The sequence below is a fragment of the Danio rerio genome, chromosome 25, assembly GCF_049306965.1.
Source record: "Danio rerio strain Tuebingen ecotype United States chromosome 25, GRCz12tu, whole genome shotgun sequence".
Taxonomy (NCBI): Eukaryota; Metazoa; Chordata; class Actinopteri; order Cypriniformes; family Danionidae; genus Danio; species Danio rerio.
Genome location: NC_133200.1, coordinates 11,225,008 through 11,237,350, shown reverse-complemented (window position 1 = coordinate 11,237,350; position 12,343 = coordinate 11,225,008). Strand labels below are relative to the sequence as shown.

Below are 12,343 nucleotides of genomic sequence, written 5' to 3'. Positions count from 1 at the left end.
CGCCACTGCATCACTTAAACTAGTAATTAGTTGCATATTAATTAGTAAGATAGTAGTTGGGAGTTTAGGTTTAGGTGTGGGCTTTGGGTAGGACTTGGTATGTAAAAGAAGTAGTATAGTTCATAAGTGCTAATAAACAGTTCATATATTAACAGTAGATTATAATAGATAAAATATTTGTTTACGCTTTATTTTATTGTATAATCCATGCTATTAACAAACCATTAACTAAGACGTTTAGCTTAATAAACTAGTAATTAGCTGCTTATTAATTAGTAAGGTAGTAGTTGGGTGTAGGTGTGGGCTTTTGGTAGGACTTGGAATGTAAAAGTAGATGATGGTTCATTAGTGCTAATAAACAGTTATCTTAATAATAGGCAGGTAATAGTCCAGTAGTAAATGGTGTGGATTGTTACTTAAACTAAAATGTTACCAGTTTGTTTATTAAACTGTTATATGTACAAATGCGTAAAATGTACAATTAATTTAAAACATAATTTTCTAAAATGTTTGTCACATAAGGAAACATATAAAATAAATATAAATGGGTATTTTGCACAATCGTAATTTGACAAGCGAAACGTTTTTCCCCTCCAACTCAAAGATCATTCATAAATCAAATGACTTATGAATCGTTCATTGTGTCATTTTTAACAGGAAAATCAGGTCGCCAGATTCGTTCCAGCATTACGAAACTCATCTGATGTGTTATATCCCAGACTGCTGTTACTATAGTAAAGTCTATCGTAATGTATGAGGAAAAACAAAACTATAAACACATATTTTGGTGTTTATGACATTCTTTACAGTAACTGAGCCACTGAGCTGGGCTACACGCCAAAGACACTTCTCTCATTTGCGAAGCCATAGGGGCCGTTTACACTTCATTTGTCTGTGTTGTACACAACTCGCAAAGGGTTTATCGGCTCTACAAAGAATCCAGACGCTCGAGTTACACACAAAAAAATTAATGAATGACATTTTATTATATAGAGATAAGCAACCAATGCATGTGCAAAGCGAAAAGTGATTTTTATTCAAATAATGACCTTTAAAGACATTTTTTGCAGCTTTTTAAAAGTTGGTTCAAAACTTTCTTGATTAAATTTTTAAACACAGCTAAAAATATTAACAGAATTAACATTTAAAAATATTTAACAGTTAAAAACATGAACTGTATTTTTAGCTATTCTTTTAACTGCATTTAAAACATTGTTATTGTGCTGTCTGAAAATTATGTCTAAAAACTCGGCACATTTTTATTTAGATTTAAAAAAAAAAAAAAAAAAAAAAAAAAAAAATATATATATATATATATATATATATATATATATATATATATATATATATATATATATATATATATATATATATATATATATATTTAATATTTGGAAGAAATGTCATTAGTAGTTTACATTAGTTTAGTTTTTACTCAAAGTTAATAATACTATAATAAATATAGATAAATATAGTTATAATTTAGAAAATGGTTCAAGAACTAAACAGATAAACAGATGATTAATCAAGTTTAAATAACATTTATATTATTATACCATTTATATGATCAAATTTGTATTAAATATATATTATAACCTACATTTAAATTAACATTAGCTGTACTTGTCTGTTGTATTTTAACAACAACATGTCTGAAATCTTTATTAAGTGAAGTTTCATAAACTAATTTTGAGAGGAGCTTGTGATTTGATTGATCATGGCTGGTCTCTCATTTGTAATCATTAGTAAGCCAATCGGATTATTCCGAACTAGCTATAAATAGCTTGTCTAGCATTATTCCTTTTTTGAAGAATCCCCCCATCCACCCCATTTCCTCTTTTACCAGGGGAAGCTCTCGAGAACTACCTGATCTCGTACCACCTTACATGCTCATTGACCAGGCGGGAGCCCTGGGCTCAATTATCTCCGATCTCAGGGTTCTCTCCCGGGACAGCATGCCAAATCTGCTATCATTATCAAGCAATATCTAAGTGTGAACTCTTGAAATAATTTTAATTCTGACTCAATATAGATCACAAAATACTTTTAAAGCAGTAAAAAGCTGTTTACAAAATGTATAAATAATAAATGTTTTGTTTGGTTTATTTATTCAGGTTTTATGGTTTCATTATAATTATGGAGGATGAAATATCTAGATCTTTAAATATTTATATTAATATCTTATTTTGTATATTTAGCTAAATAGCAGATCCACTGTTTGTATTTTTAAGTTACAAAATATAATATATTTAACGGCAAATATTATTTTCTTCACATTTCAATATTCTAGGTTTCACATAGATTTAAATTAGAGTATAGTAAAACAATATTATAAATTGAAAAACATGTATACATACACACACACACAATATTTATACACAGTCAGATTTATTAGCCCCCCTGAATTATTAAAGTCAGAATAATTTTAGTTTATATGTTTATTTTTCCCCCAGTTTCTGTTTAACAGAGAAAATATTTTTTCAACACATTTCTAAACATAATAGTTCTAAACATAACTCATTTATAACAACTGATTTATTTCATCTTTGCCATGATGACAGTAAATACGATTTTACTAGATATTTAAAGGCTTAACTAGGTTAATTAGGCAAGTTATTTTATAATGATGGTTTGTTCTGGAGACTATCTAAAAAAATGAGCTAAAGGGGGCTAATAATTTTGACCTTAAAGTGGACTTTAAAAATGAAAAACTGCTTTTATTCTAGCTGAAATAAAACAAATAAGACTTTCTTCAGAAGAAAAAATATTATCAGACATACTGTGAAAATTTCTTTGCTCTGTTAAACATAATTTGGGAAATATTTTAAAAAGTGTGTGTGTGTGTGTGTATTTTAATAGTATGATATAGTACAGTAGACAAAATCACGTAAATTCTTTCTTTAAAATAACTTTCTAAATTCAACAGCAATGTGCAAACTAGTAGTTGGAGTTGATCTTAAAATATGTGACAAGTTTGCCTGCAAACCTGTTTAACATGCATCTAAAAAAACAAAAAAGCCTTATGTGAGGTAAAGTTCCCCGAGTAAAAACAACAAAAAAAGGAACAAAATGTACTTTCATTTTTAAAATAAAGACATACACTTCACAGCTCTCGTATATCCATTGTAACACTAAACAACTTTCCATCATCCCCTGTACTGACAAACAAACTTTGTTTTTTTCCCCAGTAGAAAATCAAAGAGAATGAAATGATTCCTTACCAGAGATGTTGATAATGGGATCCAGTCGGACTAGAAAGTTAAAGTTGTCTGAAGTGTTTGGTGTCTGTACGGGACAGAGGTTTGAGTTTGATAGAGAGACAGAACTGTGAACCTGTCAGTGTTTAGGCCTGCTGAACTTATGAACTTCACGCTGACCAATGAGGATTTTTATTCTACCTGCTTCCTTCTGCTTTGATTGGCTGATATTCATGCCAGGTGAGTGTATTTGCATGATGCCAAAAAAAAAAAAAAGGATTGTAGAGAGCTACTTTCACTATGAAGCACACACACACACGCTTCAGCAATCCTGCCAGTTTAATCTGTTGATGTTTAACGAAAACTGAACCATCCTGTTTGCCTTAAAAAATAGCTGCTTGTTCAAAGCACTTATTTAAATTGAGCTGTAAAAATCACAATTATTGCTAATTATTTTTGGACAGCTTAATTGTTTTATGCTCAATCCACTTAAATTTGTAAAAAAAAAACAATTAAGTTAACTTGATTGATTTGTGTTTGGACAACATGAATGAAGTGTGTTTGGAAGCCTGCATTCATTACAGTGTGAATAACAGACTTCAAACAACAATTTCTTTGCACCACAAGACCTCCTTTATTCAACCCAGGCGCAATCTGTACATACCCCTGTATACATTTCTGGAGAGCGCCAAATACGTCCCAGGAGCTTTTGCATTTTTTGTTTTCGTGAATCCACTAGAGGCCACTGTGTACGCTTTAAGATCTCAGATTTCTCTTGCGAGAGCCATTCACGCCTGCTATTCTCACGTGAATCCACCAGAGGCCGCTGTCGACTGACTGACCCAATAGCTGCAGATTTGCACTTGCAGGCTTGCACTCTCGCACTTGCACTTTCAAGCAACTGCACTTCCTCTGCAAGTGACGTCATTTACAATCAACACCTGTGCCCGCTTGCATGAAAGTCCTATGTAATTTAACTAAGGAAATTCATTAAGAGCATTGCAACAAACTTCTTATCTGTCACCCTCTACCTAAGTGTCTTTTTAAAAGTGTTTCACTGTAGTTTCTGGCAACATATGGCGACGGGCGCAGCAGTTGCTATAGTTACGTAAACAAATCGTAACGAACCACGAATGCTTGCCTTAAAACAGCTTTGCAGTACACATCATCTGTGCTGTTTTCTTTCCATTATGTCAAGACGAGATTATGTTTTGAAGATCTATAAAACTGGGATGGCATCATGTACAGTAGAGACTCTTAAAGCTGCACTGAAACTGTGATTACATATGGATGCACTCCTGTGCGGACACGTATATATTTGTTTATTTATTAAATGTTTTTTTTTATAATTTATTTACAGTCATGTGAGTCTTTTATCTAAAACATTTTTTGGGGTGAGAATGTCTGCATTTTAGTGTTATTTGTTCATTTAAGGGAGCTGACTAGGTTCCTTAAATGTTTTAAAAGGAAATTATTAATAAAGACTAAGGGAAAATACTTAAAATACTTAAGCACATTACATTGCAAATTATTTCTTTAAAGGTGTCACAGTGGCACAGTGGGTAGCTAGCATGATCGTCTCATAGCAAGGTCACTGGTTCGAGCCTTGGCTGGGTCATTTGGCATTTCTGTGGGGAGTTTGCATGTTCTCATCATGTTTGTGTAGGTTTCCTCCCGGTGCTTAGGTTTCCCCCACAGTTCAAAGACATTCGCCATAGGTAAATTGGGTAGGCTAAATTGTCCGTAGTGTATGTGTGTGAATGAGTGTGTGTGTGTGAATGTTTCCCAGGGATGGGTTGCAGCTGGAAGGGCATCTGCTACATGTGCTGGATAAGTTGGTGGTTCATTCCGCTGTGGCGACCCCTGATTAATAAAATGACTAAGCCGCAAAAAATGTTAAAATGTGAAAAATTTAAATTAAATTTAATTAAAATAATATGATTTCAAAATAAAAGTGTTTTTGCTTTACTGTGATGTAAGTAATGTTTCACATTATATGTACATTATTTTTTAACTTTATTTGCATATTTAATTTTCTTTCAAGTGAAATATTTTCCAAGCATATTTATATATACGCATAAAATGGTTTCAATTTAGCAAAATAATAATAAAGAAATAAATTAAATCCACCATTTTTACACACTCAAAATATTTTTTGTCAACTTATTTTTCATTCATTCATTCATTTTCCTCTGACTCAGTCCCTGATCCATCAGGGGTCAACACAGCAGAATGAACCACCAACTACTCTGGCATATGCTTTACGCAGCGAATGCCCTTCCGTTCCCAGATCTCAATCCAATAGAGCACCTTTGGGATGTGGTGGAATGGGAGATTCGCATCATAAATGTGCAGCCGACAAATCTGCAGCAACTGTGTGATGCTATCATGTCAATATGAACCAAAATCTCTAAGGAATATTTCCAGTATCTTCTTGAATCTATGCCATGAAGGATTACGACGAGGTCCAAAAAGGGTTCCAACCCGGTACTAGTAAGTTGTTCCTATTAAAGTGGTCGTTGAGTGTACAGCACTTGTCTTTGAATTGTGGGGGAAACTGTAACACCTGGAGGAAACCAATCAAACCAATCCAATAACATAGTCAGCATGCTATAATGATTTTTAATTGATGTAATGAGGCTAAAAATTCAGCTTTGAAATTGCAAATAAATTACATTTTAAAATATATTTAAATAAAAAAAATTCTGTTCTTGCTGTATTTTAAATCCAATAAATGCAGCATTGGTCAGCAGAAGATACTTCTTATAAATAAATAAATAAATAAACATTAAAATAAATATAAAATAAAAAAATAAACGCATAATATTTTAAAATTTTTGTCTGACATGTTCTTTCTGTTTTTCCAATTAAACATACATTTTGATTTGATTTGTTTTCTAATTTTATTAGATTATTAGATGTTTTTAGATGTTCTGATGTTTATTTTTTAATTTTAACATATCGTTTTTGTATATGTGAACTTTAATATCAAACTAATTTTGTGAGGAGCACATGCTCATGATTGACCCAGATGGCACAAATTAGTTAATCACGATCCTCCAATCAAGTCACTATATATATATATATATATATATATATATATATATATATATATATATATATATATATATATATATATCCTCATTTCCTTTATACGGCCATCATCATCTGGAAGAAACCCTCCTCCTCCCCTTCTTCCACTTTTAAGCTGCGTTCACACTGGGCTTTTCTTCCCATAGACTTCCATTCATACGCACGTGAATGTGTCAGACCAGAAACGCAGGGTCATGCGTCAAGTTTTGCAGGTTGCTGCATTGCAAAGTTTAAGCTTGGTGAACTTTGACCTGCGAAATCGCATCACTAGTCTGCGTGAGACCAATCGAGGATCAAAACATGACCTCTCTGGACAAAAATTTCAAATATGGAGCAATCGCTTGCTTTTTAAATATCTAATCGCCCCTTTTAGCAGCGCAATACGACAGAAGTTCGCAAACTCAAACTCTGGTGTGACCGCAGCTTTATCCAGAATGGATGGCACGGTGGACCAGGGACTAAAACTTTTGCCTCACAGCAAGAATACCAATGGCGTCGGGTCCGTGCTGGACCATCTGGTATTACTGTGCAGAGTTTGCATGTTCTCCTCGTGTCCATGTGGGTTTCCCTTGGCTTCAAATTCTTGAAAATCGTTTAAAATAACATCAATTGAACTAAAACGTATTTCATTCAATCAAGTGAAACTAAACCAAGCTAAAAATCCTCTATAAAAGACCCATCATTAAATCCACCCAGACAACCTGTTAGCAAAAACAAAACAACCCCGTCATACTGCAGAACTACCAAAACATGATCAAACCCAAGCCGAACGCCTCCCGTTCTCAGTTCAGCCCAGCTCTGATCGAGACCAACATGCTGTTTTCTTGATTTGAGGCCTGAGCGCTCTCTGACACACAGAAACAGCAGGTTGCGGCGCTCAGGTTAGCTTCGCACTGCTGATTAAAGAGAATCTGAAGCTTTAAGACTTGTAATGGGTAAATCACAGAGGAGATCTGACCTGAACATATGTGCTGGATATTACAGACATCCACAGCTTCACACTGCAAACAGCTGCACTCCAGCTCTGCCAAAGAAAACACACAGAACACAGCACATTTAAGATGTTCATTAGAAAGCAGTAGAGTTTGCATTGTTTGTGGAGTTTGTGGATTAAAATAAAATAATTTTACTTTTTCATTATAAAGATTTTCATTTATATATGTATTTTTAATATAAAAAAAATGTTAATTAGCTTTTTGCGGCATGGTGGTGGCTCAGTGGTTAGCACTGTCGCCTCACAGCAAGAAGGTCACTGGTTCTAGTCCTGGCTGGGTCAGTTGGCATTTCTTTGAGGAGTTTGCATGTTCTCCCCATGTTCACATGGGTTTCCCCCACAGTCCAAAGATGTGCGCTATAGTTGATTTGGATGAAAAAAACTAGTCGTAGTGTGTGTGTGAATGAGTGTGTATGGATGTTTCTCAGTACTGGGTTGCGGCTGGAAGGGCATCCACTCCATAAAACATAGGCTGGATAAGTTTACGGTTCATTCCGCTGTGGCGACCCCTGACTACAAAAGGGACTAAGCCGAAAAAAATGAATTTATCTTTTATATCAGAGCTTCTTGTTAATATTTTAAAATGTAAATAAATAATTAATAAAAATGTAAATACATTATTTATATAATTTTTTATATATAAAACATTTAATGAATAAACTGGTAAAAATAAACGTTAATATTTTTGGGGTTCCTTTCCACAATGTAATGATTAATAAACATGCAAGACATTTTTAAATTTACATATTTGAAAGTGTTTTGGTGAAAAAAATTGCATAAATGACTGGTTTCAGCTCCCTTTGTTTATGAGGGACATTTCAGATATTGCTCAGAAAAAAAATATTCGATTCTAAGTTGGTTAAAGTGAGAAACTAAGGGCCTTGAATTAAACTTTAGATACTCTACACGAGCCCAGACTTGACCCGACCCAGTTGATATTCCCTGCTGCTATCTTCCAGCTGGGCTGTGATTAAGCATTAGTGTGCTCTTTGAAAATTGTTTTCATTACTTTATTGACAATTAATGGCAATCCCACACTCTCAGAAATAAGGGTAGACATATCTGTCACTGGGGTGGTACCTTTTCGAAATGTACAAATTTGTACCTAAAAGGTCCATATTAATACCTCAAGGGTACATATTACTACCCAAAAAGTACAAAAGTGTTCCTCTTAAATGTGTAGGTTCTAGTATGTACTTTTGGGGTACCAATATGCACCCTTCAAGTACAAATGTGTACCTTTTTAAAAGGTACCACCCCAGTAACAGATTGCAAACCTTTATTTCTGGGAGTGCAGGTTGGTCCCACGTGGGCAATCCCAGGTGGGTCCCAGGTGGGCAAATGTAAAAAAAGAAAATACATTATTCATAGTTTTATATATATATATATATATATATATATATATATATATATATATATATATATATATATATATATATATATATAATGCTGTATAAAAATAAGATAAAAATACTTACCCTGCTGAAAAATCCAGCTTAAACCAGCCTAGGCTGGTTGGCTGGTTTTAGCTGGTCGACCAGGCTGGTTTTAGAGGGGTTTTGGCCATTTCCAGGCTGGTTTTCAACCATTTCCAGCCTGGTCTTAGCTGGTCAGGCTGGAAAATGACCAGCTAAATCCAGCTAAAACCAGCTTGACCAGCCTAGTTTAAGCTAGACATAGCTGGTTTTGGCTGGGCTGCCAGCCTGGCTAGGCTGGTCAAGCTGGTTTTAGCTGGTCATCTCCCAGCCTGACCAGCTAATACCAGGCCTGAAATGACTGGAAACCAGCCTGGAAATGGCGAAAACCCCTCTAAAACCAGCCTGGTCGACCAGCTAAAACCAGCCAACCAGCCTAGACTGGTTTAAGCTGTTTTTTTTCAGTAGGTTATGCTTATACTAATAAGCAAAAGAAATGTTTTGCTAATAAATAAAGGTTTCAAATAAGTATTCTCTCTTGACAAACAGTTTAAGAAAATATGTCAGACATGCGGCCTTCAAAACATTTTCAAAGGAGGTGGCCCTCGAAGTGAAAAAGGTTGAGAACCCCTGCTGTAAACAATACTGGTTTCCACACATTTTTTCATGTTTTCTCAACACAAATGGATTAACTTCATGTTGTCCTCCTTCAAAAAACCTTAAGTATTGTGTTGATTCAACTCATTTTAAATAAGTAGTTTGAACAAGTAGCAAAAATAATTTTTTGAGTGTACTATACCTTTAATTTTGATTTCAGGTGGACTTTAAAAAATGAAAACTTCAGTGAATCATACCTTTAATTCCACTCTATACCCATTCCAGCTCTTCGACGATTAAATTAAGCTGTAATCCACATCCAGGTTAAGATTTAAGATCAATTTTAGGGCTGAGTCATGAAAAATCTCTGCCAGAAAACTCGGTTTTAGGGCGTTGGTGAAGAAGAGGAGCCACTGCGCATGCGCTCTCGTTACACGAGTCAAATCCCGCTTCCCTTCCTTCATTAGGCTCTCATCAGCACATCCAAAGCTGTCATCCTCAATATTTCACACGAGCTGCAGAAAGAGACGGAGAAAAGAAAGAGAGCGGATGATTTTATTAGGGTCAATTACGAATACAAATGACAATTTCTCGGGCTAAATTGCAATTTTACGTCCTTTTTGTGAGAGAACAATGACTGTGTAATTAGAGTAATGAGCGGTGCATCAGGCGAATGATTTGTGCCGAATGAGAGCGACTTGTGTCTGTGTGTGTGTGTCTTCAGGATTGTCTATTTGTTGAACCACTGCACGTTATGGGTCGAGTAATTACACGCAAATGTCTAATTACAGCAGTTGAACCGCAGAGTCCGGTGTTGCGGTGTGTTAATATGACCGTATTTCTCTGACTGACTTGCCACCTTTCTCTGAAACGGGCCAATCAGCGTGCAGTTCTTCTTCTGACCACATGATGGCGCTGGTAGAACGCTAAAGAAAGCTAAGAGAAATGGGAAAGCTGTCACGTAAAACTCTACTTGGGTTTTTTTTTTAGTCGAAATAGCCTATATATTTTTAATTTCACTCGTTTTTACTTTACAAGTACAAAGACTATGCGTTCTGTGAGAACTGGCCGGGGAGAATGGTAAGTGGTTAAAAAACACTTTCCAATGTAAGATAACACTTGTTTTTGGAGAAGGGAATCAAGAAAAAAAAAAAAAAACAAAAGGCCATAAAAGAGTGTATGTTTGAGTGATGTGATGTGTGTAGCTTTACAGGCCAAATACAGTTTCAAGTGTCTATTTTTTAATAATAATAATATTGTTTTAAGGATGGGCTATTGGTAATATTTGACAGCATATATTCAAAAATACATTCATATATATTTATATATATATATATATATATATATATATATATATATATATATATATATATATAGAATGTCCTATCGAATATGTGCTGTCAAATATTACAAATAGTCCCCAAGAAAACCTCCAAAAAGGCATAAAAGAATATATAATTCAATAATGCTTGTAGTTTTACAGGCCAAAAGCCAGTGTCGAGTGTCTATTTTATTATTTGATAATAATAATAATAATAATAATATATTGTTTTGTAGATAGGCTATTGGTTATATTTGACAGGACAAATTCAATAGGACGTTCTATATAATAGGCATATAGAATATATTGTATTTTGTAAATTGTAAAATGTATTTTGGTGTATTTAAACAAAACAGACTTATTAAACAGATATATTTATTAAAATAATATTTGTCACCAAACATATTTTGAAATTGAAAGATAACAGAAATAGCAAAATATTGCAAAATAAATTACAACCTACAAAATTTCAACAAGGTTTTTAAATTTTTTTGCTTCTCTTGATTTGGCCTTTTTAAAAAATTTGTATTTAACTTTTTAATAACATATAAATTTGTCTGTACTAGTTTTTTGACCGTTATCATAAGTTATTTTGTTAGATAAGCTCCAGATTTGGCTTCAGTACTGATTAATCTAATATGATGCACAAAAATAATATTAGCTAAATATGAATTCAAAAGATAGATTTGTAAGGCGTGTACATACAGTTTAAGTCAGAATTATTAGCCCCACTGAATTATTAGAATTATTTGAATTTTTTTTCCCAATTTCTGTTTAACGGAGAGAACATTTTTAAAACACATTTCTAAACATGATAGTTTTGTTCTGTAGACTACTGAAAAAAAATTAGCTTAAAGGGGATAAAAATTTTGTTCTTAAAATCGTGTTTAAAAAATAATAAACTTCTTTTATTCTAGCTAAAATAAAAATGAGACTTTCTCCAGAAGAAAAATTTTTATCAGACATACCGTGAACATTTCCTTGCTCTGTTAAACATCATTTGGGAAATATTTAAAATAGAAAAAAAAAAAAAAATCAATGGGGGGCTAATAATTCTGACTTCAACTGTATATATGTTTAGCGCTATATATAATAATAAATGTTTAAAATTAGAACTATATATATATATATATATATATATATATATATATATATATATATATATATATATATATATATATATATATATAGTTATGTAGCAAATTGTTATGTATACTGTTATGGACACTGTATACCGTGTATTGGATAAATATTAAATTAGATAAAATACAAAAATAATGGTAAATAATTTTTTTTAATTTAAACAGACATTGATGATGTTATTATAATTAGTATTAATATTAATTGTTAACAGATCATTTTTATTCATGCAGAATATAAGTAAATAAATACCAATTAATTAATATTTTTAGGGATTCATGATTGTTCATAAGTATGTATTATTATTATTATTATTATTGATATTATTATTAGACTTAATGTTATCCACATGTACAGTAACATCCTTAACTTTTTAGATTCGTCTTCAGGGCAAAAAAAGTACCAATTTAAGACTTAAATTTAAAGTTTACAAACCACAAAAGCACAGGTGCCAATACTTTTTTAAAAAATTATAATTAGTATTATTATTCATTGTTAACAGATACTTTTTAAAATTTATTTGGAATATAAATAGGCACAATGTAAAATAAACAAATACCAATTATTTAATCAATATTTTTAGGGA

General features: G+C 32.8%; 1 protein-coding gene across 8 annotated transcripts in view; it reads right to left on the bottom strand.

The window, feature by feature from the left end:
• Positions 1-12,343, bottom strand: part of ehf (ets homologous factor) — a 101,273-nt gene that overhangs the window by 16,966 nt on the left and 71,964 nt on the right. For 3 of the 8 annotated variants that reach the window (XM_073942221.1, XM_073942222.1, XM_073942220.1), the window contains 2 exons: positions 9,554-9,811; positions 7,249-7,314 (listed from right to left, as the gene is read on the bottom strand). In XM_073942221.1, coding sequence (XP_073798322.1) covers positions 7,249-7,278 — 30 coding nt within the window. In that variant the 5' untranslated portion in view covers positions 7,279-7,314; positions 9,554-9,811. Of the gene's footprint in view, positions 1-3,221; positions 3,363-7,248; positions 7,315-9,553; positions 9,812-9,980; positions 10,201-12,343 lie in introns of those variants that run through there. The other 5 variants (XM_068217403.2, XM_068217404.2, XM_073942223.1 and 2 more) reach the window with 5 other exon arrangements.